The sequence below is a fragment of the Strix aluco genome, chromosome 26 (assembly GCF_031877795.1).
Source record: "Strix aluco isolate bStrAlu1 chromosome 26, bStrAlu1.hap1, whole genome shotgun sequence".
NCBI classification, from domain to species: Eukaryota; Metazoa; Chordata; class Aves; order Strigiformes; family Strigidae; genus Strix; species Strix aluco.
This window is the reverse complement of record NC_133956.1, coordinates 7,957,863-7,985,257: the sequence shown is the minus strand read 5'-3', so window position 1 is coordinate 7,985,257 and position 27,395 is coordinate 7,957,863. Positions and strand designations below refer to the sequence as shown.

The window sequence follows — 27,395 nt, the reverse complement described above, 5'->3', positions numbered from 1 at the left end:
TGCATATAGTGGCACATTCTTGCCGGGGGAAATGAAAAGAGCTATCATTCTGGTTTTTTGTAGTAAGACCATTTCTGAAACAAGTGAATTTTCCTAATTAAAAAAAAAAAAAAAAGAAAACTGCAGTCAGCTTTGCAAAATCCTGTCAGCCTAATAGCCCAATGTTGATATTGTACAAACTGTTTTTCTTACCCAAATGATTTTCCTTTTCTTAATCATGGGAACACGATTAGTATGTTACTTCAAAAAATAATGTTTATGGCAAACTGTTGATAACTGAATCCAGAAAGGAGCCTGCAGAGAAGTCATCAGGCTTTGAGTTCAATGTATTTTACTTCAAAAATAATAAAAAAAAAAGAAATCCGGTCATTTTCTTGTGTTGGTGTGGACAGATGGTAATAATTGGTCCAAATGTATACAGTGTGTCTTTCCTAAATGACCGTTAGACTTCTCGCCCCACGTACTATGCCTGGCGTGTTGAACAGGCATGTCTTTTGTCCCTTTTTTGGAATGTTTCTTCCCTTTTCAAGTCTGAATTAGAATGGAAGATCTCTGTGCACACTGCAGTGCTAGAAAACAGAAACAGACATGGAAAATAAGAGAGCAAAGGGAAGTTTGGGGGAAAATGGTCAAAAGTGACCTGACCTTCTCTTGGCAAAAAAGTTATTAATTTATAACAAGTTATTAATCTGGATTAGTTTTTAGAAGTAATTATGTATAGTAATCTCTCACTTGTTGAATGCATTGTGGATGCATGTAGTTGATTTCTATAATACTTTATTTAATCCTTAATGCTAGAAAATTACAAAAATCTCCTTTTAATAAGGGGTGGTGAGCTTGTGTTACACTTATTGAAAGACATGCTTGGAATGACTTCTCACATCAGACAGCAACGGCAAGCCAGAGTCAGTGCTAGGAGGGCATGGTTCCAGAAAGACCCAACGCTGCTGAAAGCGTAGAGAAAAAATTGATGGTCATGTGTTTGGGCTGAAGATTTTTCTTAATTGAAATTGGCAAAGGGTTTGAAATGAAATTCCGCATTCCTGACTTGTGTGCAGTCCTCCGTTCGCAGTGGCACTGCCGCAGTGTTAAATGGCTTTGGCAGCATTTGCTCCAACAAGTCGTCGCCTTCCTTGTTGGCTAGCTGTGAGTGTGGGGGTTCCCCTGGGTCTGCTTCGGCTTGGAAATTAGGCTCTGAATATCAGTTTTAGCGTTGGATTCAGTCGTAGAGCAACTGTTATCTTGACATTAGGAGGAAAACTTTGTTTCTGCTTTGATTCTGACTGTAAATACAACTGAACGCCAACTGGTAAATCTGGGGCAGAAACAGAGTTTTCCAGCACAAAAAATAATTTGGATTTTCAGTTAGAGAAATTTGTGATTTGGGAGCAGGGATCAGCTAGAATGTGTCACTTGACTTTTTTATTTTTACTTTTTTTTTTTTACTTTTTTTTTTTTTTAAAACAACATAAGCCCAAAACTGATGATGAAATAAGAAGATGGAGGTAGAAGCAAAGATAAGACATGTCATTCATTGTAGTGCAGCAGAACAGCTTAGTCAGTGTCTGAAACTGCTAAAGCTGAAACTTGAATCACTAAGGTAGACCATATCTTTTTCCTTGTTTTCATTTAATTTCTTTTCTTTCTTTTTTCTTTTTTTCTTATTTTTAAAAACAGTGAATTCACTTCTCCTGCATGAAAAGTATTCAAACTGTGATCCTGTCACTCAAGAGGGGACAAAAAACCTCTCAGCACCTCTCCAGAGGTTCTCAGAGGGGAGTGTGTGTTGAAAGGAGGCGTTTGAAGAGGTTTCAGCAGCCTTTTCTAAGGCTCACGCAGGAGAGGATGCATAGGTGCCCTGTGCAGGGTTTGGGACTGGAGTGTGATCGTGCAGGGCTGGGATTACAGCGCGTCATGGCAGCACTCTCTCCTTGTGCCCCCAACATCATCCTTAAGTTATTGTTACTAGCTGCTGTTCCTGCATTAAATATGTTTTATGACATGTGGCAGGAGGGAGAGAAAATACTTTCCAAGCCCATGAAAGACTACGTTTAAAATTCCTTCCTCCCACTTAAATTTCTAGTGTAAATTGTGATTAGTGATGGATAGAAAACAGGGTTTGCATCCTGCTGAAGTTTCAAGACTTTGTAAATGTTATTGCTTAGCATTAAGACATTAGGGAGAATTTCTTTTAAAAACCTGCAGAGATAGGGACTAGCCAAGGCTAGCCAGTTGAGGCAGGGATGTGATAGATTGAAATTCAAAATTGCTGTTTTACTTGACTTACACTGCATACTCACACTGACTATCCCATCTTCCAGAGTAATGTAAAGAGAGTATGAAAGCCTCTCCTGACTATTACTGATTTTTTAAATAAAATTAACTATTGACTTAAAGGAAAACTCATTTAAAATATTGTTCTCTCTACAACACCAAGGGCATGTTTCTGGCAGGGGGGAAGGTCTCCCATCAGAGGAGGACAAGGCACTTGCGCTGTAGATGCTCATCAAGATGGAAGCTCCAGTCCAGGGACCAAAGTCGTCAGAGCAGCAGAGCAGTGCCTTGAGCTCAAGTCCTGACTGTCATGAGGCATTTTAGGAACAGCTGTTCCATCTGGTAGTGATAAAAATGTCAATAAAGTTGATATGTTCTTGCAAAACCTTGCTTCTTGGGGGGGGGATTTGTGGCTTTTCGTTTTGTTTTGGGTTTTTTTGGTAAGTGAGCTGATTTCTCTGTCCACTTCCAATATTAAAAAAACCCCAAAATACTACTGAATTGAAGAAGCCAGAACTTATTGAGTACCTGACTGGAAACAGCAGCATTCCTCCTGTGAAATCTAAAACTCAACCTGCCAACTCTTAAGTTAATTTTTATTTTTATCCTCAATGTAACTTTGGTCTGAAGCCATTTGCTGCTACTTTTTCTGATGTGATTCATTTTTTTCTATCTCCTTTCCTTAAGAACGCTGTGGGCAGTTTGGCACGCTGGGCTATCTGGTGCAGTGTTGGTGGCTGACATCCCTGCTCAGGAGTGGGTGGCAGGGTCCCAGGGAAGAGCTGAAGCACCTGCTGCAGGACAGAAGGATGCCAAAAAGTGTTGAGGGGCGTCATGGATGGGCAGCAGCCATGCTCTGATAACTCGGTACCCAAGGGAGCTGGAGGAACACTAGACTGCTTTCCCTTAGTGTTGTAGTTAACATCATCTTCAGGTGGGGAAGACTGATGCAGCTCCTTTAGGCCTTGGACCTCATGGCAGTGGGGACCAGAAGTGTGTATTCCTGGCCAGGCAGGAGAAGGGCTCTGGAGCAGTCTGTGAAGCTGTGGGGCTGAAGAATCACGACAGGAGTTAACATCAATGCCAGTGTTACCAACTCTTTGCTCAGGTTGAAGTGATGAATGCCAGAAGATTTGAGTCTGTGTGATATCTAAGCCATTGTACTGCCTTTGCCTTTTTTTATGTGTGTGATGAGGGCTAGTGAAGTTTGTAGTGTTCTGCTGTGAAATGCCAGAAGGAATAGCTGCTGGCAGGACTAGTACAGAGATGAAAGCAGACTGAACTCTAAAATACTGGTAACTTCATCAGGGAGAGAAGATTGTCCTTTCAGCTTTCTCCTTTCCTTCCTTACTGTTGCTTACTCCTTTCCCCTTGCTGCTGCCTTGAGCCATTATCCTTTTCTGTATCTCTGCCTCCCACCTCTCTCTACCCCACAGGAATTCACCTGTGTTTTATCAATTTATTTTTAAAGAAAATTTTGAGCACATTTTGACCTCTCATGCTCAAATTGCATTTTCCTGGCATCTTATTTATACTCACCTGAGAGAGACAAACTTGAATAACATGATGAGGCGTTTATGCTAGCGGCTTTCATCTTCATGGCAGCAGTCTGTCTTGGATTACTGTACCCGAGTCGGGGGACTCTAATCCCTGCAGCCTGATACCCAACATGTACCTTCCCAGACCCTGTTCACAGAAAACGTGCTAAACAGTGCGAAGTGCCCTGCGGGGACCAGGGTGAACAGTGAGTGCAGCTGGGGACCGAAGCAGCAAGTTTGGCATCTAAACGTGCTTCAGAAACAGGGGAGGCTGTAAAACTTTCTGCTAGAGGGAGAAGGTGGGGGAAAGAAAAGTCTCTGTATCACAGGAACATCTGGCTCGAAAGACTACAGGCTGCAGAAACTAAGCCTCTCATCCTACCAAGGATTTCAAAGTAGTATTTGTAGCCTGCATGCAGGAAACTGAATTTGTGTTCAAGCCAGTGCTTTCTGTTGTGTAATACCTTATACAGAAACTGGATCCAGCTGGCCACCTATAAAAACAGTAAATGCTGTTTTGTTTTTACTCAGAAACGAAAATCATAACTCCTAATTTATTACAGAAAACATATTCAAGTTCCTATCTTTATATAATATTTAAGTAAAGGGGGAAAAAAGCAAAGGACCCAAGTTTATGGCAGTTGTGCTGAATCTATGCAGAATTTCTTAAAATTTATGGCTGTTTTATTCAATTCCCATAAAAATATCCTTTATCAGATGTTTGTAGCTGTATATCCCATCATCTGTTACTTAACTTAAATAACATGGCGGTTTTGCTAACGTGTTCAGTATTAGCACTTGTTTTCTAATTAGGAAAAAGCTTGTTTTGAGATGAAGAACGCATGGTTACGCTGGATAGCTGTGGAGTTCAGCGCAAGGCTTTCTGTATTCAAACACTAATGTGAGCTCTAGTAACCAGTGGTGATCTGCTAACGGAGGTCTGTGTGCGCAGATTGTGTCAAGGACAGCTCGTGTTAGTTGTGGGTCTGAACGTTTTTGTCTTTGCAGGTGAAAAAAGCCAAGATGCAGGAATCCAGAGAACAAAGCTTGAGGTACGTAATTTTGACTTTGATTTTATTAATGTTCTTTTATCATTATAAGCTTCCATTTTAGAAGCTTGCATATGGTTTTCTGTTTCACACAGATAGGGCAAATATGGTACTTTTGTATTTGATACAATTCTTAGATTAATTTCCCAATAAAAAAAAATAACTGGCCCTTTGGTATTAAGCGTTTATAAAAGTAGCTACAAAGAGTCTTAATTGCACCATCAAGCATCCTGTTTTTCATGGAATCTGATGAGACTGTCATGTACTGCACATAACATGCATTTATTCTGGTGAGACTCAGAATGTTTTAATAATATACATGCTGTGATTCTCAGAAAAACTATGTGGATAACTGTTCCGAGAAATTAAACCCTCTCAAATTGATAGCTGCTTCTATTTAAAGCTGATGGGTTGTACTATTTTTAGCCTCATTAGATGCTTTCTGATGCACATCATATTTAGGGATTAATCACTATTATTATATAGTGAGAACAGCTATATTAGGGTTTACTCTGTTCCTGTGAGTAGTAGCAAATACTGTGAAGAAAGATTTCTTTTTGAAGCCTCTGACAGTCCAGTGTGAATGAGGAGGAAACACTGCGTGCCATTCGTGCAGGAGTGGGTGTGGTATATTGAATCCCTGAATGGGGACATCAGTACATACTTCTTTTAAAAATCAAAGGGAATACTTTAACAGGAACCACTGAGCAAACAGTGTGTGAAATTCATTATATGTCTAAAAGTTAGAAATTTGAGCTAATCACTGCAAGCTCCCTTTCTAGCTGGTACGAGGTGAGATGGACCATGTCCTAGGAGGATTTTTTTCTGTCAGTTGGCTACAAAGGAGCTGAGGGCAGCACGGGCAGGTCTGAACATGCCGCAGGGAATGGTGTTGGTTCTCCTTCAGCACGTTACCCTGCTTCAGTGCAATCACAGCTTTCCCACAGGCACCAGCAGCCTCAAGATTTGAGTGTAAACATCCTTGTATAGTATTTAAAAATAGAATGGGGGGAGGGATAAAATTGCATTTCTAACCTGCTTAAATATTCTGTTTAAATATTCTGGCTCTATTTTGGTAAAACTATATATGATTTTAAGTTTGACCTATGGAATAGTTTAAAATAATTTATTAGACCTGTTTCTTCTCAGCAACGTTATTTTCAGCTAGTGTCAATACTCCGGCTGTATTTGTTTTAGCTGGATTGTGGAAGTGGGGAAGAGAAGAGCTGTACCCAGTGCGGGTCGTATCTCTTGGGAGCTTTAAGCACCTGTAAGAGTCTTAACACTTCTGTGAATACAGTGTGCTCTGCTGGTCAGGCCAGCCTGTGCTCTGCTGGTCAGGCCAGCCTGTGGGATGCTCTTGGTGGTGCAAGGCAGCCACGGTGCAAGTGAGAATTTTTCTCTGAGTCCATGAGAATTGAAAAGTTGTAACTGATGGAGAATAAGGGCACTTGGGGTAGACATGTCCCGAGAGCTCCACAGCTGCGTGTGTTGAGGAGCAGCAGTGAGAAGGACAGCAAAAACATGGGCTGGTATAGTACAGTCAGAAAAGTTATTTTATCATTACATTTTCCACAGGAAGTGACACAACAAACAGCTCTCAACCTCCTTGCAAACCATATGCCACTTAATAGCTGTAGACTGACTATCTGTGCCACAGAATCACAGCATTTCTTTCCACCAAGAACAACAGTACACACATACCCTGAGTCTGCGTAGAAATATGTTATTTTCTTGCACAACTCATGCTTTATTATGCAAGGCTGTTGAGAATCTATTGAGAAAGATTTCCAAGGATTTTTTTTTAAAGGTTTTCAGGGGGAAAAAGCCAGATTATGCATTTTGGTTAAGCTTCACTCCCGCTCACCAGCCCAAGGAAGGAAACGCACTTACCTTATAACCAAACCCATGGCACTCACTAGCCGACTTCCCCCTTACCCTGTCCCAGGAAAGCTTTACCTCCTGTCCCAGGGGATTATCTCCAACCTATCCTGGAGCAAGGAGCTGCACAAAAGGGGCCTGTCACAGCCTGAAGGAGCAGTCCAAGGCAGAAGGCAGCTACCAGGGCACTGCTGGTTGATATCACACACTCCTTGGCTTCTCCTTTCCCCCAGCCTGCAGGAGCCAAGTAAATGCTACCGTGAGGGGTATGTTGTGGCCCTGCTGTCACAGGCTCCCATGTCCACGGGAGGTTGCCTCACTGCTGAGTTTGTCCCCGAAGACCAGTGTTGAAGCATCCTTGAACTGGGTGTCACTTCTGAATTTAAGAAATGTTTGGACATTACTAGATTATTTTGGATTTGTCACGCACTGTTTCAGTTACACGTCAATGTTTGCTTTGTTCATATGTAGAGTAGGAAGTACAGATAATTTCTTCATGAAACTGCTTTTTCCTTTTATGATTCCCTGGTTGGCTTTAGTTTTATTATTGCTAGTTCTGCAACACAGCTTTTCATGAAGTTTTGAGGCATCTGTGTGTTATTCTGGTATTTTCAGGCTGCAGTTTTATAAGGTGAAGAAGCCAATATAACTGCTTATTGCTGCTGAGAGGGGGAGTTCTGCCTGTAGCTCCAGTGTGCACCAAGCATGGTGCTTGCTGGATCCCTCCATGAGCAGAGTCTGTTCAGTGCCCCAGCAAAAATAACTGCACGATTGTTGTGCTGGATGAGCAAATTAAAATCTCATGGAGAGCCTGAAGGGTGCCCGAGCTGACACAGGGGAGCAGGAAGCTGTGCCCATGTGACAGGAAAGAAATTCATACTTTGTGCTGCTAAGTTTGCTGAGCTGACAGTGAAGCTTCAGCCTTATCTCGAGAGACCAGTTGGTGAGTAAATGTGCTGGAGATGAAGTGGTGGGTTGACCCTGGCTGGACACCAGGTGCCCACCAAAGCCTCTCTATCACTCCCCCTTCTCGATTGGACATAGAAGAGAAAATGTAATGAAAGACTCGTGGGTTGAGATAAGGACAGGGAGAGATCATTCACCAGTTACCATCATGGGCAAAGCAGACTCAACTTGAGGAAATTAGTTTAATTTATTACCAAAATCAAAGGCAAATAATGAGAAATAAAACCAAATCTTAAAACACCTTCCCCCCACCCCTCCCTTCTTACTGAGCTTAACTTTATTCCTGATTTTCTCTCCCTCCTCCCCCTCAGCAGCGCAGGGGGCAGGGGATGGGGGTTGCGGTCAGTTCATCACCCCTTGTTTCTGCCGCTCCTTCCTCCTCAGGGAGGACTCCTCTCACTCTTCCCCTGCTCCAGCGTGGGCTCCCTCCCACAGCAGACAGTCCTCCACGAACTACTCCAGCGTGAGTCCTTCCCACAGGCTGCAGCTCTTCCCAAACTGCTCCAGCGTGGTCCCCCACAAGGTCACAAGTCCTGCCAGCAAACCTGCTCCAGCGTGGGCTCCTCTTTCCACAGGGCCACAGGTCCTGCCAGGACCCTGCTCCAGCGTGGGCTTCTCCCTGCTCTGACATGGGGTCCCCCACGGGCTGCAGGAGGGCATCCACTCCACCGGTGACCTCCATGGGCACGGGGCACAGCCTGCCCCCTTCCCACGGGCTGAGGGGGGGTCTCTGCTCTGGCGCCTGGAGCACCTCCTTCCCCTCCTTCCTCACTGACCTTGGTCTCTGCAGAGTTGTTTCTCTCACAGATTCTCACTCCTCTCTCCAGATGCAGTTTTCTCTTGCACAGTTTTTTTCCCCCTGGTAAAACCACCGTCACTGATGGGCTCAGCCTTGGCCAGCAGCGGGTCCATCTTGGAGCCAGCTGGCACTGACTCTGTCAGACACAGAAGAAGCTTCTAGCAGCTCCTCACAGAAGCCTCCTCTGTAGCCGCCCCCACTACTAAAGCTTTGCCATGCAAACCCAATACAGTTTGATGTCTAATTAGAGCTGCAGACCTGTCTCTTGGGATCTCTCTGGGAATACCAAAGGATGCAGAGCTAGTTTCTGTTAAGAGCCAGTTTGCCTCAGTTAGGAAGGTTAACGCAGGGGTTATGATGCCCAAGGATGTGAATTTAAGAGTTCATAATGCTAATAATTAGCCTTTGTTTGTCCTGGCAGTCATGTGAGCAACGCAGAAGTCAGCGATCAGAAACCTGAATCTTCAAGCCTTGGTTCAAACCTTCCCATGTCCAGTGAGAGTAAGTATCTTCTGGAGTTCTTCTGCTCCCACTGTCGTTACTCTTTTTTTCCGCTGGTCTTGTTACTTTGCTTCATCAAGCACAAGCTTCATCTCCTGCTTGTAATCCTGAGCCTGCCCTCACTATCAGTTGTGCTTACCTGTTGATGCCTGATGGTAAGCAAATATCTCTTTCTAACAAATATTTTTGTGTCACTGCCCCCCCAACTTACTGCTGGATACTGCTATGTCTTAGCCACCTTATACATGATTTTTCTTAAGGGTTGAGTTGTTCAGTAATGATTGTGAAAGATGTTATTTTTAGAAACTGTTATCTTTACACAGCTGGTTGGGTCTTCTGTAACAATATGCCATACACTTAATCTTAGACTCTGAACTGTATTGAATGTCTGCAGAAATTCCTTATGAAATAAATGGAGGGGAAACTGAGACAGAAAATAAAACGATTGCATAGTGAGAGGTGGAATGTGTCCTTTCTTCTGGAAAAAGAGGGCTGGAGGTTATCACAACAGTAGGATTCCTGTGTAGAATACCTTTGACTGCCCATACTTACTTAAAAGTGTAAATCAGCTCAACTTGATTGAAAATATGTAATGTGTAACTTTCCATTGCTAACTGATTGTATCTTTACTATTTTAATCAATGTGCTGTGATGTTGCAGTTGTCGGAGTTACCAGAAGTTTTAACCTGCAAAATCTGCTGCCTAACTGGATAAGCCATTTATAAATTCCAGAAGTTGCATGCAGTAATATTATATTGGTTTTTTTTTCCTTTTTTACCCCATTACCTAATTGTTTATATGCTATTTTAAAACTAAGGATTCTAGAAATACCATTCTACATTCCTATTCAGATGAATATTGACATTCTTTTTTTAAAAAAAGACATTTTTGCAGGAGGGATGTGAGACTATCTAAGTATTGAATGAAAGCTCTTAGGTCCAACAGTTCCCAGTTTGTGTTTTCTGTTGTATCCTTGTGCTACATGGGCTTCAAACCATGTGCAGAGGTAAATACTGAGGACCAGAGGGTGGTGATTCATGGAGCATTCAGAGCATGTGGCTGATGCTTTGTATTTCTCAGCTGCTTACACTCAGGTTACACTAAGAGGAGGTTATTTAGGTAGCAGAATGCAAATGTTAGTGTTGGGGTTGCTGTGCAAACTAACTTTCTCCCCTGAGTGAATGTAACTGGTAAGAGAGTTACCTACATGATGATACAAGAGCAGTTATGTTGTTAGGACTGTTCCAGATAGGGAAAGCTGGACTTGTTGGAGCCCATTACTGGCATCTGGAGCAAATCCCAAGGCAACGTATGCTGTTGTCCGTGACCATATTTCTTTTTGAAGGCCGTTAGTTGAGTCACTCCAGAAGGGAGAGGGGAAGTGCAGTCTCTTGTAATGTTAGTGACGGAGGAGCCAGGCCCCTGGACCTGTACAAGAGACACACTGTGAGCCTGGAGCCCTCCTAGGCCGGGCTGGAAGCTGGGCGCTTTGCCTGCTTCGAAACCAGCTTCAGATGAATAAGCTGGATCCACAGCAGCACGGCTGTCTTTGCTAAGAATCTGCGTATGGTGCTTGTAGACCCGAACTGGTAAACCCATGTACTGGGCAGATGTACAGTCACAAAAGTCATGTCACTTGGAGATCAGTGCAGAGATCGTACTGCACTACAGTGGTGACGTGCCAGAGGAGCTGTGCAGTGCCACATTCTGTGCCAGGGCGCCTGCGCGTCCTTGCTTTCCTAGTTCGATGCACAGCTGAGTATCAGGTCAGCTCATCTGAATACGTGGGGGTTTTTTAATGGCTCTTGGGTTAAAACATAGCAACTCAAGCCTCCTTCTCCACCCCAACCCAGAATGCTGTAATTGAGAACTGTCTCATGGGGTATACTAGAGCTAAGTGAGATTTTGAGCATTTCCTCCTTGGATTTCAGACTGAGTAACTGTCTTACCAGTTTTAGAGTGCCATTGCTGTGGATTTATTCAAACAGGAAAATGGAGACATCCCGTTAAATGTAACTGCCACATTTCTTCAGAGGTTGTCTGAATCTGGACTCTGAGCATAGTGCACTGCAGCTCCACTTGTTGTCCCTTGATGTGTGGGATTAAGTTTGTTGAGCTGGGAGCTGCTCCTGTTTAAAGGAAAGACAGATGCTGGAGCCATGCTCAGGGTAGAGTATGTGGAAAAGGGAAGGGGAAGAGGAAAGCTTGGCAAAACCAGCATCTGCCTTGGTCTCTGCTCTGGGACACAGAAAAGAAGTGTTAAGCTTGGCACAGATGAAGATCATTTGGCATATGCAAGGTTTTAGGCAAGATTAAAAGTTTTATCATGACAGTTGCAAAAGATGACAGTACCAGCTGGTAAAGAGCATTGTTACAAAGGGAGAAATAGTATTGACTGAATCATCTACCTGCTGTGAACTGGCAAGAAAAACATTTTTGTGCCAGTTTAATAGTGCATTTTTTGAGAATTTGCTTTGAAGCAGATATTCAAGGCACTAAAAAACCTTTGTGAATCCTCTGTCTTGGTTAAAATGTACTGTGCATGCTGATATTTAATTGTCATTATTTGTTGGGTTTTGAAATCGCCTATGTAATTATACAAACTGGTTTTTTTCAGTTATGACATGCACTGATTATATCCCAAGGTCATCGAATGATTATACCTCACAAATGTATTCTGCAAAGTAAGTCAAACAATTGTTACTGAATTCTGTACCTCTTCTTTCTGAAGTAATCTTTTTGCATCTTTATGCATTTCTTAATGCTGCAAATCACACTTTCATATCTGCTGGCAACAGATACTCGTTGCTGTGGACACTGAAGCTGATAGAATTCACCCTTTGGCTTCAGTGGGTGTTGTTTTATGGTCACAAGGATAAATGAGTCCCTTCAAGTAATTAACAACTCAATAGCCTTGTTTAATAATGCCCATAACATTTGAGGAATAAACAAACTGGGCATAAATGATTATGAAGGGAATACAGGATTTTCTCATCATTCACCATGTTTGGGGATCTTAATAGTTCTTCCCACTGCAGCATAGTAGGCTTTAATCCCCCACGCTTGCTTTTGTACAGTCTCTTTGTGTGTGCCAGTGATTTTGACACATACTATTATATTGTATTAGCTTTAGAATTTGGTGTTGTGAGGCATGATAAGTGAAACTAATTGCTCATGCCTGTTGGAACGGGGATTTTGTTCTTCCCTTCTCACCCTGCCCTCCCAGTCCTGGAATAAGCACTGGTGCTCTGGTGTCATCGAGCAGAGAGTTTCCCTTGGTGTCACCACAAGAAACAGGCAGCATAATAGAAAACCAAGAGCCTTTTATATTGGGAAACACAAGTGAGTTACTACACTAAGAGCACCTGTCAGTGTGTATTGTTTCTCCTTTCTAAAGCAATTTTTTTGTGTGTCTCCTGGTTTGGAGGCTGAAGGATGCATGTATAAATAGTTCTTTTTTACTTTTGTTCTCTCTTTTTCATAAGGCCATATGCACATATCCTTTCCGTACCTGTATCGGAAACGATGAGCCCTTACCCTGGTCAGACTCAGTACCAAGCACTACAGCAGTCTCAGCCCTACACCATCTACCCCCAGACCACCCAAACCTACGGACTACCTCCTTTCGGTAAGAAGTAACTTTTCAGACTTCTCAGTGCCTGAAATTATTGTCTTATGCCTCATTAAAAAGCCAATGTTAAGCTTAACCACATGTGTTGGAGAGAAGAGTTTTGTAGGAAAGCACATGCCTAACAAATTGTAGATCTGTACTGATCTTTAGATGGGACTTCATATTATAAAGTATTATTTCTCACAAAGCTTTTTTCGTGGACATTAATTTGGATGTCTCCCCATGAAGTTTGCCAAATGGTTCTTAGTTTGAGATCATAATTTTCTCTCGTTGTGTTTGTGCACTTTCCTTGTCGGTGAAATCACACAAGACCCCGTACTACAGCATCTCTGCTGAAGGCGTTTTTCCTTTCCTTTTTGCTGGCCAGGATTACAACTTCTTTGTTATTTCATCTTTCACCAAATGTAGATTTCATACTGAAATGTCTCCAAGTTTACTAGGCAAATAAGTTTGCTTAAGTTGCTCTAATACTTGAGCCCTCTATTAGCCATTCCAGTTTTTGCAAATGCTTGAAGGGTAAGAGTCCTGTTACAACTGAGCAGCTAAAGCTTAACAACGGAATTATTCACCCTGTGCTTCCTTTATAGCAGTGGAGGGAGAGACACACCTCTGGGGTGTTAGTCTGTTCTAGAAGATAATGGCCATCTTCTTCCATGATGTATAAAGGGAGTTGAGAATGAGTAGTACAGATAGAAAAAAATCTAAATTCTGAGTGGGTTAGCTAATGAAAGGAGCTGCCTGGTCTTTCCTTGTACTCTGTATTTTAAAGTGTCAGGCACTGGGGAAAAAAACCCACAGGGGGATAGATTGGCTATCCCCCTGCATGTATGAAATTTTATAACTGATTACTAAAAATCAATATTTTAACTTCTCTCTTCATTTTTAACCCTGCTTGGTTTCATATGTAAACATTGCATAATGTTGCCAGCTCTCAAACATGTGTGGTGGCAGAGGCTGTTTTTCCCCTTAGCACCTAGCTCTGCTGAGAGGGGAGAGCATCACCTGTCCATGCACCGTGTGTGCTGTCAGGGGGCTGCGCAGCTGCGACACAGCCGTGACGTGTCTGTCTCAGGGGCTTGTGGTCATGCTGCATAACTGAATGAACAGAGCCTCTTGCAGATTTATCTGTGGTGCTAAAATCTTAGTATCTTGAAGTGTAAAAGGATGAATTTTTCCTTATCTGAAGAACTAGATGTCTTTGAATAAAACCAGCAGCATGAGGAAAGGCTGAGAGAATTGGGTTTGTTCAGCCTTTGGAAAAGAAGGCTTAGGGGAGACCTTATCATTGTGTTCCAGTATTTAAAGGGTGGCTGTAAAGAGAACGGAGACTCCCTTTTTACAAGGAGTCACATGGAAAAGACGAGGGGTAATGGGTACAAGATACTCCTGGGGAGATTCCAATTGGACACAAGAGGAAAGTTTTTCACAATGAGAACAATCAGCCACTGGAGTAAACTGCCCGGGGAAGTGGTGGATTCCCCAACATTCTTCCAAGATTCAGCTGGACAGGGTGCTGGGCCATCGTGTCTAGACCGTGCTTTTGCCAAGAAAGGTTGGACCAGATGATCCTTGAGGTCCTTTCCAACCTGGGATTTTATGATTCTATGATTTTGTGATTTATGGCTTTTGTTAGCTGTTGACAGAGCAAGAACTTATATATAAATTACGAAACAATTGATTTGTCATGGTATGTTTGAAAGATGGCATAGAAAAGATAATACAACTGGGCTCCGTTTTATTAGGCATAAGTTACATTACTAATACTGTTTAAAGTAATATGGCACAAATTGTTATGAGAAAGGTCAATATGTAAAATGAATCTACATGCCTTTCTTTCTTTTTTTTTCATATATATACACCTGGGATTCATGAAAAGTAATTTTCTTGTGGTTGAGGGGTCCTGAGGAAGAAAGTAATGGTTTCATAGTATCTGGGATGCAAGGGTTTGATCTCCCAAATCTCATTTGCCCTGTATTGATGCTGAGATACGTTGTTCTGACTGATCCCTTGAATACCATAAAGTAACCATACCATAAGCTTTGCAGGGTGTAAGTGTTGGGCTGTTTTATTAGTGACTCAGGGCTCTTCAGGAGAGTAGGGTCATTTGGGTGGCTGTTGGTATTTGCTGCTTCTGCATTTCTAGTTCAGCCCCTGGCAGTAAGGTTCGATTATGACTGCTATTGCAGAGAGTTTTAGAAACAATGGACCCTCCCCACCACCTGTCATGTCTCAGGATTTCTAGTTGGACGAGGAATTAGTTGACTCTGTGTTACATGTCCTGGGGAGCTGAAGGTTTCTGCCCATCGTGTTTTCTGAGCTCCCGTCATTCCTCCAGGAGAGCTTTTCCCTGGAAAGCTGAAGCAGTGCGGAGAAGTCTGATGCTGTGTCCATACTCAAGTCTTCAGTTGCCAGTGCAGTTTGTCTACTATCTCTCTAAACACTGTTCCTTGTCTTTTTGTCTGGTTGTAGTAGGTGTTGTCACAACGGTCTGTTACCTACAAACCATGCGTGACCCCATGTTACGGTTGCTGGGACGTACTTCTCGTCCCTGGGTGCCTGCACTTTGGTTTCAGTGCCTTGTTGCACTGGTTTTTGCTATATCTGAACAGTGGCTGGTGGTTTCCTTTACTTCATTTATTTGATGTTTATTGTGGATGGTGCTCTGAGGCTGCTTTGTATGTTCTTAGGTGTTTTACTGTGTCACGTGTTGGGTTTTTTTTAAGGCAAATATGTGTAAATATGTGGAATGCTCCCTTGAAGTGTTAGGCCAAGATGTTTAAAAAGGTGTTTTCAACTTCTAACATTTTTGAGGGGAGGGAGGATGTAGTGGTTTTTGTTAGTTTTTGTGTGTGTGTGAGGTATTGGGGGGGGGAGGGATGTTTGGGTTTTTTTAATACAAAGGTTCTGGAATTTGGGGGTGCTTAACTGCTTCAGTGTTATATTCTGAATGTAACAGTAGAAATTCTCTGAAGACCTAGTCAAGAGATCAGCATTTTCTGTTGACTTCATAGGAACTTTTGTCAGTTAAACATCTTCTGATATGTGATCAGTTATTGAAATGCCTTGGTATGGATTTTGAGGTCTATTATTAAATACCTAAATTTTTAGTCTGAATTTAAGTGTTAAGAAGATGTTAAAAGCTGTATTTCCAGTAATGGAAATCATACTGGAGTGGTACCTGCTTGATCATACTGAGAAGATGGACCTTGCATGGTGTGGTGGACAGGTGGAGGGTAGAGGACTGAACATGCACAGTGCAGAGGAAATTCTACAAATTGCTTCCACTCACAAAATCTCCACTGAGCAGGTGAGGACTTGGCCAGATTGGTCAGATGTTTTACCAGCATCGAAGGGCCTGTTCCAGAGGTTTGCATGACTTTCTACTGTGTATTTGTTTCTGTGCCAAAAAGAAGGCATCATGGATGTTTTCATGTAACTGGAACAAAGCAGATGTATTTTAAGTCTGAAATTCAAACAAGCTCACAAACACAAGCATAGTCTAGAGATCACTCAGGTCAGGATGCTGCTTTCAGAGAAGAGGTGACCTCTGGTCTTGCCAATTTGTCACCCCTCCTTGTGCTGTAATACTTTTTTGATGGTGTTTGGTGCATTGTTCTGCATGGAACATACTTGTGGTCTGGAGAGATTTTCTTAAAGAAGCATTAAAATAAGAGTAGCAACATACAAGCGGCATATGTGTGTCTGTAAGTTGGTGTTAGAAACACTGTGGATGTGATGGTTTACATTAACTCAGGAAAAACCTGCAATTGATGGGCTATCCTGGTGGGGCCTTTCCATGTACACAGATGTGTCCTGTGACATTCTCCTGCCCCAGCTGCAGTGCTGCTGTTGGACATGGAGGGGTCTCGTTTCCCCTTGCCCAGCTTCGTCTCTGTCATCCTTGAGGCTGTGCTAGTTTATAAATGCTGTCTTGCAGAACGAGAGGGAAGGACACATGCCGTCAGGCCAAGAGTGCGCCTTGCTGTGTGGAAAACAGAACATGTCCACACTGAGAGACATACAAAGATATGGGATATACTGAGAGATACCCAAAGAGTCATGGAAAGCAGGGGCTGAAAGGTGCCTTAACACGTGACCCGAGTCAGCTCCTGCACTTGCATCCAGCCAACCCTGCCAACACCTCTGATGTGTGTGTCTGACCTGGTGTTACACTCCTCATGTGATAATTATCCTACAGCGTCCAGAGTTGGTTTGTGTTTCATTGTCACAGTTACTAGGCACTTCTGTGTGTCCTGTGACTGTCTCATTATGTTGCTGTCTGCTCCTTGTCCATCTTGCACTGTATGGAACCGTTGGTTACTGTCCCCTCTAAAAACTACTCAACTATTTGAAGATTGTGGCACTCCCTTTGCAGACTAAACAAATACAGCAACTCCCACTCTCCTTAGAGGATCTGTTTCCCATACGTTTTACTCTGGAGTTTCTGCAATGTAGCTACAATCTTCCTTAAATCAGTCTTTCCCTTTTGTTTGCTAATTATCATGGTTCTAATGGTTTGAGACAGTAATGAAGATGCAACTTGAGAGTTGAAGAATCAAAATCCTGATGTGGCTGTACAGATAGGTGAATGACTTAATCTGACTCATAGGTAACACTTTAAGATCAGGTATGTAAATAAATCGAAGAGCTGTTGCAGAATTTAATTCTGACAGAGCTGCAGCATGGAGCGAGCTTTTGAAGTTGCTGCTCTTGTCCAGCTCTGGAGAGTCTCCCGTGTCTTCTGGGTAAGAGACTTCGAGCTCGTAGCCCGTGGCTTGTCCTGCTAGAGGGGTGAAAGGCTGCAGGTGGCTTTTGCAGCCTTGGAACTGTTTTTGTGGGGTTTAAGAAGGAGGGTGGTCTTTCTGCTGGCCCTGAACTTTGTGTCTAGCTCCCAACATCCTTTGTCCCTTTGCTTTGCACACTCCTGCTTGTTTTTAAGTAGATCTGCTCAACTGATTCCTGCTTTCTAACCGAGGCCAGGGAGAAATGCCTTTGACTTTGGCTGTAGGTCTGGAAACACTTAGACAAAAGCCTGAAGAGCCCTGAAGAGCCAGGCCTGACCTGAGCTACTTCAGTCCGATGCTGTTTGCACCCTGTCAGTGCAGCAGCCTAGAGCTTAACATGGCACCTGAGCTGAAACCACACTGCTTATGTGTGCCTTGTACAGATGAATTACAGTCGTTTGCTGTCTCTCTGCTTTGCCCAATGTTGTTACAAATGCTTTCCTGAATGGCAGGAAATCTAGAAGAAATGTTTAGATTTTTTTTTCCCTTTTTTTGAGCTCTGTATTCACTGTTGTCAGTCTCTGAAAATCGCTGACTTGTGGCTTTTTTTAAAACACTCAAGCCAAAGCCCAGTGAAGTAGTGGAAGTGTTGACCTTGACCTTAATGGATACAACTTCAGCGCCCTCTGTAATAGCTGAGGTCATTTGCAGTGCTGTGGACTCAGCCCAAACATCAGAGGGATTAGCAGTTCCTTTATACCTACCTGACAGTGAATCTTACTGTGACACTAACAGATTTTTAGTTGAAAGCTTTGGAAATTGGTCTTGTTGGTGTTCTTAATTTTCTCTTTTTCAGCCAGTTTTGTCAGCAGCTCTAATCCATGCCTGACAGTCAGCACTTACCATTGCAGAAATTAAACATTTTCCATGTGTGATTTGTTACTTGCTTTTGTGACAAGCAAAAATCTTAATCTGAGGTAGCAGCATGCTGTTTGGTCCCAGCATATTTGTTTGTAACTGGTCCAATTTATCTGATTCAGGTGCACTGTGGCCAGGTATGAAACCTGAAAGTGGTTTAATTCAGACTCCATCTACAAGTCAGCACAGTGTTCTTACCTGCACTACAGGGTTAACCACAAGCCAGCCCAGCCCAGCACATTATTCTTATTCCATTGAAGGTAACTTGGCATGGTTTTTATCTGCATCTCTCTCCACCTAATTGAGTCCAGATACCACAAATAGAGAGGCTTGCACGTTTGTTCTTGGTTTGTGCATGCTTCTTTATACTTTGCCTCTTCTCTCTTTGTGTGTGTGTATGTGTTTGGTTTTGTATTTGCTACCTAGCTCTGTATGCACCAGGCTGGCTTGTTGGTGCCATGCTGATGGACTTAACAGGGTGAAGAGCAAAGGGGAAGGGGAGAGGAGACTAAATGTTGTGTTCTTGCATGCCTTTACTGGGAATGCTCTTGCAGCTCAAGCTCTTTGTTGGTGGTCTTTAGCTTGATGTCAGGAAATAAGCTGACTGACATTGGATTTTAAAAAAAAAAAAAAAATTTAAAATTACTTCTGGAGGTAGATGGCTCATCAGTTGTACGCACACACCCCCAGGTTGGTAGATGTGCTAGAAAGTGAATTTCTCAGTATAGAACTAGCCTACAAATACTCCAACTGCTGGAAGTGCCACATCTAAGAAGCCAGATGTTGAATTTCACCAGCTTCCAAAGCGATTTTTAGGAGTAAATGTGCCAGTTAGATGAATAATGGAATATTGTTGCTTGTGGCAAATATATGCAAATTGATTATTTTTTTTTTTAGGCTGGATTTTTGTCATTGATGTTTGGGTCATGAATTGTGAAAATTTGTCTCTTTCTCTGTAGTTTTTTAAAAAGCATTTCAGGATTTCTTAATCTATTTCTTGTGTGATATTTCCATAGAATAATTCAGGGACTTCAGGAGATCTTTAGTTCAGCCTCCTGCTCAAAGAAGAGTTAACACTGAATTCAGAACCAGGTTGCTCAGGGCTTTATCCAGTTGGGTCTCAAAAACCTCCGAGGATGGAGATTTCACCCATTCCAGTACCTGACTGTCATCATGGTGAAACTTTTTTTTCTTTTGTCAACTTAGAGCATCTCCTCTTTCACGTTGTGACCATTTCTCTCCTCCTGCTGTGCACCTGCAAAAAGAGCCTGGCTCTGTCTTCTTGATAACCTCCATGCAGGTACCAGCAGGGTGCTGTCAGGTCCCCCAAAGCCATCTCTTCTCCAGGCTGGATGGTCCCACTCCCCCCAGCTGTCTCTTGCAGGGCCCATGCTCCAGCTGCCTGACTGTTTTGGTGGCTCTTTGCCAGACCCACTGAATTTTATCAACATATTTCTTGTGTTTGAGGCCCCCGACTGAATGCCATATCCAGATGTGGTCTAATGAGTGCCAAGTAAAGGAGTAGAAGTCTTAAAATTAGCCATAAGTGGGTTTTAGCATATCTTTCATTGATAGGAAGGCCATGTGGTATGTCATGGTACTTGCTCAGCTTGCATCGTTGTGACAATAAAAGGCCCAGTGTAATGTTTATCCTTAATTTACTTCTCACATTCATACCATGAGCAATACAACACTGGAAATACTACCTTCCTTCAAACATAACTCTTCTCTGGGTACTCCCACCAGCAGAATGAATTATAGTGTTTTACAGCACCAGCTTTAATTGCCAGGTGTCAGAAATGGTTCTGCACAACAAGACCGCTGTACCATGGGGAGCATGTGAGTCCCTGGGGATCGGTGAGGTGACAGAGCCACCGTCAGGCCTTGCTCTGCAGGAGGACTTTAAACTGTTTGATCCGTGCTGCTGTGAGAATGTGTGATTGGAGGAGAGTTTCCCTGCAGGCTGCTCTTTGAAAGTGTGAAAAAGTCACCCGAATTATGTAAATGCTATCACTTCTTTGAAAAACTTCTTGCAAGCTGGCAGGAAACTCTTCCCTTTTCAGATTTGCTACATTTCCTTTTCATCAAAATATCAAGCAGCCTGCTGAGGGGTCAGGTCAGTACTTGGCTGGTGCAAGGGAGGTGGTGGAGAGCAGGAGCTGGAAGGATGGATAAAGTTGCTTTATTACTAATCTCTTGAAAATCTCTCTTTTCTCTCCAGCCACCGTAGTAGGGTGATACACAGTTGTACCGTGCTGCTGTCCCACCAGAGGTGTATCTCAGTGCCATGGGTATGGTTTAGTCTGCAGATGCTGGACTGAAGTAATGTGATAGTTGAACCCTGCTAAATGGTCAGATGCACTTAGTGACTGAATTTTGCTTTTTGCACTCACCTGAGCTACAGCCATGGGGGTACGTCGCAGAGGTGCTTGGAAGCACTGGGAGCGACGTGGGAGGAACAGCTGCCTCTTGCCTCACCTCTTCCTTCCCTGTGAGAGCAAAGCAGCCAAGTGAAACATAAAATCCATTAATTGCAATTTCCCTTCGCCAGCACATGAAGCAGGTTGAAACATCTTTGAAAGCGACTGAAGCAAAACCAAATGGGATGAATAAAGCAGGGGAGATAGGGATATGAGGTCTGGAAGTGGAGGAGAAAGGAGAAGAGAAAAAAGAGCCACGGCAGCTTCAAGGAGTACTTGTGTTTGCTGGTCTTTTAAACCTGAGGCCGTGAAGTGGTCCCTTTTGACACATCTGTGCAAAACATTTTTGCATGTTTTTGGCCCATGCACAGTTAAAAACAACTGACCCACAGCGCAGAAAGAATTTGTTAATCTGTGTAGTGGGAGCTGTTTGTAAAGATCTGATTTGTAGCACTGTGTAGATAAAGGGTAATTTAAAAAATGTTGGAAGGAGACCAGAGTTAAGATAAGCAATGAAGTTCATGTGAGGGTATCTGTGTTTTTACCAGAATCCCAGCACTTGGAATCTTTTTTCTATGATTTCTTAACTTCTGTTATCTATCTCAGTGGAGGAGCAGCCTCTTCAGAGCACTACAGACGAGAGTTGCTTTCTGTTTGCTCTCCGTGCTAATCTTGAGAGAGGTGGTAAAATGATCTGTCTTCTGGATAGTTCATCTCCTCTGGCTTCACGGCAGGTTTGTTCTGCATTAGCAAGGATCTTTTCCAGCGAGCTGCTCTTCTCAGTGCCCTAGGAAGTGACATTTTCTTAAAGGAATAGCAGCCTTGATCGTTTCTGTAACTTGTTGCAAGGAGTTTTATTTGGAAACTAACCCCTGTTCTCTAGCAGCTGCTTATGAGGAGTATCTGTGATGGGTACCTTACTCTCACAGCTGTGCTTCCAGCAGCTGCATAGCTACTGTAGGTAGTACTGTAGGTACTTGACTATCTTCATTACCATTACTGCTGTTTCAGTGCAGCCCTTTTTCCTTCTTCTAAATGTTCTCCCCCCAAAGTTCTCTCCCATCTGTTTTTGAACACTGCTGCTCCTATCTGTGTGGCGATTCCCAGGGGCTAATTACTAAACCTTTGTTTCTGCTTCCACAGAGATGCCACCCTTCACATTTCTCACCTCTTGTAAATACTATGTATTTCTACACCTCTTTTAAGATATATTTCTTTTGTTTTTCATCTTTTTTGAGGCATATTTTGGATCCAATCCTCTTTCCAGGAGCTGTTCACCAGGTAGTATCTGTGCTTGCCATAACACAACGTACATTGATTAAGAGTTCATGGTGGGGTCTGATTCCCTGGGGTAGAAGGACTGGAACCTTCAGAAGCTTGAGTTCTTCAGTCTTGGGGTGAATTCCACATGGGTACTATTTGCAGAAAGTGAGGGCTTTTCTCAGACTGGTGGTAAAGTAGATGCTGGGGATATCTGCAATTCTTTTTATAAGCATCTAAAAGTGATTTTTGGTTTTAGTTGTGTGCAGAGAAAGAAGGTTTAGCAAAAGAAAATACTTCTTTGTGGCACCTGGTTTAGTACATCCTGATCTTGTTCATGCTGATTTCATTATTTGTTTTCACTAATCCTTGAGGGTCCCAAAACCCCATGGGAAGTAATGTTTAATGGAGTGGCCCTGTGGCTGTAAAACCACAAAATCTGCTAAATGACTGGTGTTCCCAGGCTGCTCTAGCAGCCTCTTCTGTGTTTTGGAAGAACCGAGTGCAGTGACATGAAGGCTATTAAACATCTTAAAATTCATACTAACAACTACACGTCTCTAATAATTTGGCCTGCAAGCTGTTGACAAACTATTTCAGAAAGTCTCATCCAAAACCCAGTTGTAGTCTCACAGGCATATGGGGAAATATGTTGGCTTTCTCCAGTAGGAAGCACCCTTTTTATACTATTTGAAATGTTTTTACCGTTTCCTTAAATTTTTTGATCTAATTAGACTAAATATGCTAAGTCCAATGCAAAAATAATATTTTTTATCAGAGCTGATTTAAACACATATCCATTTTACTGATTTATTCTGATTAATTTTCAGCTGCTACCAATTGAACATCAGACTGTGATTGTTGCCTTCTCAAAACTTTTAGTAAAGACCTGAAACCATTTCACTTATACTCCAGTTGCTTAGCAGGCATGGAAGGAAAGGTTTCTGAAACATTTGAAAGTACTGTTTTTAAAGATATGGTACCTCTCCTTCCCTGTAAGCCCAGCTGAAATGTGACTGGTTTCAAAATACACCCCAACTCTTTTTTGGCTTTACAAACAGAGTGCTGCTGGAAGCACAAATGCTTACACATAAGCTAGTAAGTACTTATTTCACAATTTGGATTGGTCTCGTCTCTTGTGCTTTTCTAGAAGCATTTAATGCAGTAATTCTTAATTTTACAGCATCAACTACCAATGCCAGTCCTGTCTCTACATCCTCAACTGTTGTTAATATTTCCACGTCAGCAGTAGCCAGCATCTCACAGGTAAAACTTCCTTGTTATATTTATGTGCAGCATCTCCTTCACCGTTGTTTAACACGTTACTCAAAGCTAACAAAGGAAAGCTAAATATTTGTATCACTTAAAATGGAGCACAGTGGGTGTTAGAGTTATAGGGCTCAGTATGTAACTCTTAAGTCAGCAAAATTACTCTTGCTATCTCTTTGACCGTGATGCTTTTCCCTTTGGCCTTTGCAACAAACTCACTTCATCTGTTCAAAGCTGTTTCATTGTCTGCAGGCCGTGTGGTGAATCTTAAACGGGCTATTGAGATCTCTGCAAGAGAGACAGTGGAGGAGAAATTACAGAACTATTTTGAGAACCAAACCTACAGGGAGGACTATAATTATTGTTTTTTCTGAATTGAATGCCTTTGTTCTCCCTCAGCAAGGAGGAAAAGAGGTTGTACACAAACAAAACAAACGAAAAAAAGCCCCAGTAAAGTAGGAGATGCATTCTGATGGTGCTAGAACAAAACAAAGTCAGAGAGCCTTGCAGCTAGCACAGGGCCCTTCCCCCTGCCTGTGACCTGCTGTGGGTAGTACACAGCACTGTCAGTGCCATTCTGAATATTTAGATATACAGAGGAACCCTTCAATGTCACCGTTTTGCAGAAGGAGAATATAGGAAGCGTGGAAAATGCAATGCATGCATAAAAATCCTTGTATGCTTATGCTATTGCCTTTTAAACTTCTTTCATTACCATAAACTTCCTTGGAGCTGTAAGGGAAAAAAAAGATTTTCTTTCAGTAGTGCAAACCACGGTACCTGGTTCGCAAATCCAGGTTGCTCTTTGAGGGAATCAGGAGTGCAGAGTGTGCCAGAAGAGTGTGACGTGCCATTTGGGGTGGCTGCTTTCTTTACTATCAGTAGCAGAAATTAAAATCCTCAAGCACAGCTTCAGGTGCTCAGTAATCTCCTCCTAAATGAGTACATAGTCTTCATAAATGGATACCTGTCATCACAGCATGCAAAATAATTGCTTGCTGAAGTCAGGCCATGAGTAAAGGCAGTTTATCCTGTAGCTCTCATGGCTGGGATGGCATCCTCAGCCAGTGCCAAGACCACTTTCTGTCACTGTCAGTACATCTGGTATCAGAAAGTGAAATGCAAGACAAAACCACAAATTCCAGAGTACTTGTAGACAAAGGATGCCTTGGCATCCACTCAGTACTCCCTGTTACTGTCACATCATTCATAATTAATTTTTGAAGAAACTGGAGGCAGAAGAATGGCCCTGTGATTGCTGGTCTCCTGTCTGCAGAACCTGCCTGTGCAGCGGGCTGTTGGGAAGTCAGAGCTCTCAACCCTTGCATGTGCAGAAAGAAATAGTGTAAAGCCAGACTGTGCTTTTGCTGGGCTTCCTCTTTGACGGGCGTATTCTAGCATAAAAGTCTTAATATCTAGTGTTTTCTGAAAGAAGCATCCTATCATAACTAATCCTTTCCTCTAACAGGAGTATCCTACGTACACGATCCTTGGCCAAAGTCAGTACCAGACGTGTTACCCGAGTTCTGGCTTTGGAGTTGTAACACCAGCAGACAGCAACACGGAGAGCACTGCGTTAGCAACAGCCACGTACCCAGCCGAGAAACCAAATGCCATGGTGCCTACGCGGACAGTGCAGAGACATTCCTCCGGTAAGGGTTGGATCTTTAACAAACAGAAATACCTGTGATAAACAGTACAGTGTGCACACATGGGGAAAACCTTTTTCCAAAATGTAATTGCAGCACCTTTGTGTACTGGCCTGGACAGGACATCTGCTTTCCCTTGTCAGACTGGTCTCACTGGTGTGCGGAGTGTTATGGTGAGCCAGCCAAGCTTATGTATTGGAAGTCGTACCCTGCTGCGATTCAGGAGACACCTACCACGTGCTCCGAAAGCCCTAGGGAGAGGAATTCCAGGGGTGACTTGAAGAGTTGCCAACAGCAGCTCCCTGGGGACTGTTGATTCTGTCATGTGTCGGGCTGGGTGTTCACTTAGGGCAGTTGATGGTATCCATCTCAGTAGCTCCTGCTAGCTCTTTCCTTCCTGCAGCCAGGTATTCAGTTACCTGGTACTTGTCAGGGGGAGGAGATTTTAGCTGGTAAGAGAAGTGATGTGGAAAGTGGATTGAAAAGATTTAATTGACTATTCTGTAGAAGTCACAACATTGGCTGGCCTTTTCCACTAATGCCATGTCACACACCAACCGCAGTGGTGTTGACTAAAATTTCCTCACCAAAAATACAGCTTTCTAAACTTGACAAGGACAAGAGCAAAGCCTTAATGCTTCTGGAGTCTTACGCAAGGAGTTACAAGATTCTTCCTGTGCTGTTGAACAGTTTTAAATTGAAATCTGCTGCTTGTTGCAGATTGGTAGCTGGAAAAGAAAAATACAGATTCCGTTCATTTTTGTTGGTGCCCTGGGTGTGGCCAGGATGGAGTTAACTTTCTTCATAGCAGCATAGTTTTATGTGGTTTGGATTCATGGCTAAAGCAGTGTTGATAACACACCAGGGTTTTGGTTACTGCTGAACAATGCTTGTACAGCATCAAGGCTTTTTCCCCTCCATACCCCACCAGCAAGCAGGCTGGGGGTGGACAAGAAGGTGACACAGCTGGGACAGCTGACCTGAGCCGACTAAAGGGATTTCCCATACTTTATAATGGCATGTTCAGTGATAGAAACTGAAGTAGAGGAAGAAGGGTTGGGTGGGGTTTAGCTTCCAAGGTGGCTCTTGCTCGGAGATCGGCCGGGCATCAGCCTGCTTGTGGGAGGTGGTGAGTGATTGCCTTAGCAGTATTTTGCCTTCTCCATCTTCCCCGAGTCCATCAGTAGTACCTGAGCTCTGCCAAGGCCTCAAACTCATTCAAGCAACCTGAAAGCAGGGATGGGTAGCTGCCAGGGAGCAAAGCATACAAATTGATAGTCTTGAACTCAGTGGAGTTCCAGACCTCTCTCACCTTTACCTTACAGGATGCTACAGACAGGGGATGGCAAACACCATGCCGTGATGTAAATCAAGCAGCATGGTGCTTCAGGCACTCTCCCTCTTGCAGGAAGCAGTTGCCCTCTATTTGGGGTGAGCAACAGCAGATTTACCCATGAGAATTTGTTCTTATTTGGTGTTGAGAACCTAAGGAATTGAGTTGTTATTTCAAGGCACTGAACAGGGAATGGCCCAGTTGTTAGTGTTTTCAGTGCCATTTTCTTAACTCAGGAATTCTTCAGGTTCACCAGTTTGCATGAATTTTTGTAGGAATTACAATGTCTCGTCTTCAAGACCCGGACTGAATTCAAGCTCTTTCAAGTCCCCTGTGCCCTCTGCATTCCCACTACAGTTCTGGTCCTATTTCTGAACTAGTTAGGCAGACGTCTGGGATGTTAACTCTTCGGCCTGAACTGTTACTAAAGGATTCAGAGAGTATCTTCCATCACGGTCGTAATGTTCTGCACATCAAAGCATTGATTCTTTCTTTAAATTTTTTTTTTTATGGTGGTTCTTTACTTTTTCCGTGGGAGGGGTGTTCTTACAGTAGCAGAATAGGCTCCATAATGTATCTCTGTCAGCCATGGCCATGGTGCGTGGCCAAGTCTGTGTCTCCAGGGCCAAGATCATCCCTGTTATTCTTTACTAATTCTTGGATAGGCCAATGGAGCTGTAGTCTAAGTATGTCTGGTTCGCATTAGCACGTTGTGGATTTGTGTGTGATTAACACACTCCAGATAACTCTGTGCGCTGGCTGTTGTGTAGCTGTTGGTCAAAGGCTCACAGTGGCACAGAAGTGAGTAGTGTACGGGGAGGTGGAAGCAGCGTGCATTGTATAGTGATACTTGGCTCAAAAGGCCTTTGACTAGTCCAAGAAATCTGGGAGGGAGAAGCATCGTTAAATGCTTGTCTTTGTGCACTCATTCCAGCCCGGGGGTTTCTGGTGCTCTCTCAAGAAGTATTAAAAGAAACTATTGAGTTAAAAACAGTTCCAGAGTAGTGAGAGAGCTGAGGGGTTACAGGCCTTAAGGAGGTTGGCTTTCTGCTGCAGGCAGGATGCAGCAAGTAGCTCAGTCCTGGTGGACCGAGTTGAGGAGACAGAGCTGTTTTGAAACAATGGGACAAAGAAATCATGTTTTATGTTTTAATAAGGGTTCAACTACTACTGCATCAATAAA

At 43.0% G+C, this 27,395-nt stretch overlaps 1 protein-coding gene across 10 annotated transcripts in view; it reads left to right on the top strand.

Annotated features, from left to right (window-relative positions):
* The window catches only part of EYA3 (EYA transcriptional coactivator and phosphatase 3), a 62,863-nt gene that overhangs the window by 22,955 nt on the left and 12,513 nt on the right, over positions 1-27,395 (top strand). For 4 of the 10 annotated variants that reach the window (XM_074807248.1, XM_074807238.1, XM_074807239.1 and 1 more), the window contains 7 exons: positions 4,821-4,864; positions 8,929-9,008; positions 11,626-11,692; positions 12,494-12,636; positions 18,404-18,541; positions 23,145-23,227; positions 24,699-24,882. In XM_074807248.1, coding sequence (XP_074663349.1) covers positions 4,821-4,864; positions 8,929-9,008; positions 11,626-11,692; positions 12,494-12,636; positions 18,404-18,541; positions 23,145-23,227; positions 24,699-24,882 — 739 coding nt within the window. Of the gene's footprint in view, positions 1-1,677; positions 2,617-2,961; positions 3,142-3,185; positions 3,383-4,820; positions 4,865-7,356; positions 7,686-8,928; positions 9,009-11,625; positions 11,693-12,493; positions 12,637-18,403; positions 18,542-23,144; positions 23,228-24,698; positions 24,883-27,395 lie in introns of those variants that run through there. The other 6 variants (XM_074807240.1, XM_074807242.1, XM_074807245.1 and 3 more) reach the window with 6 other exon arrangements.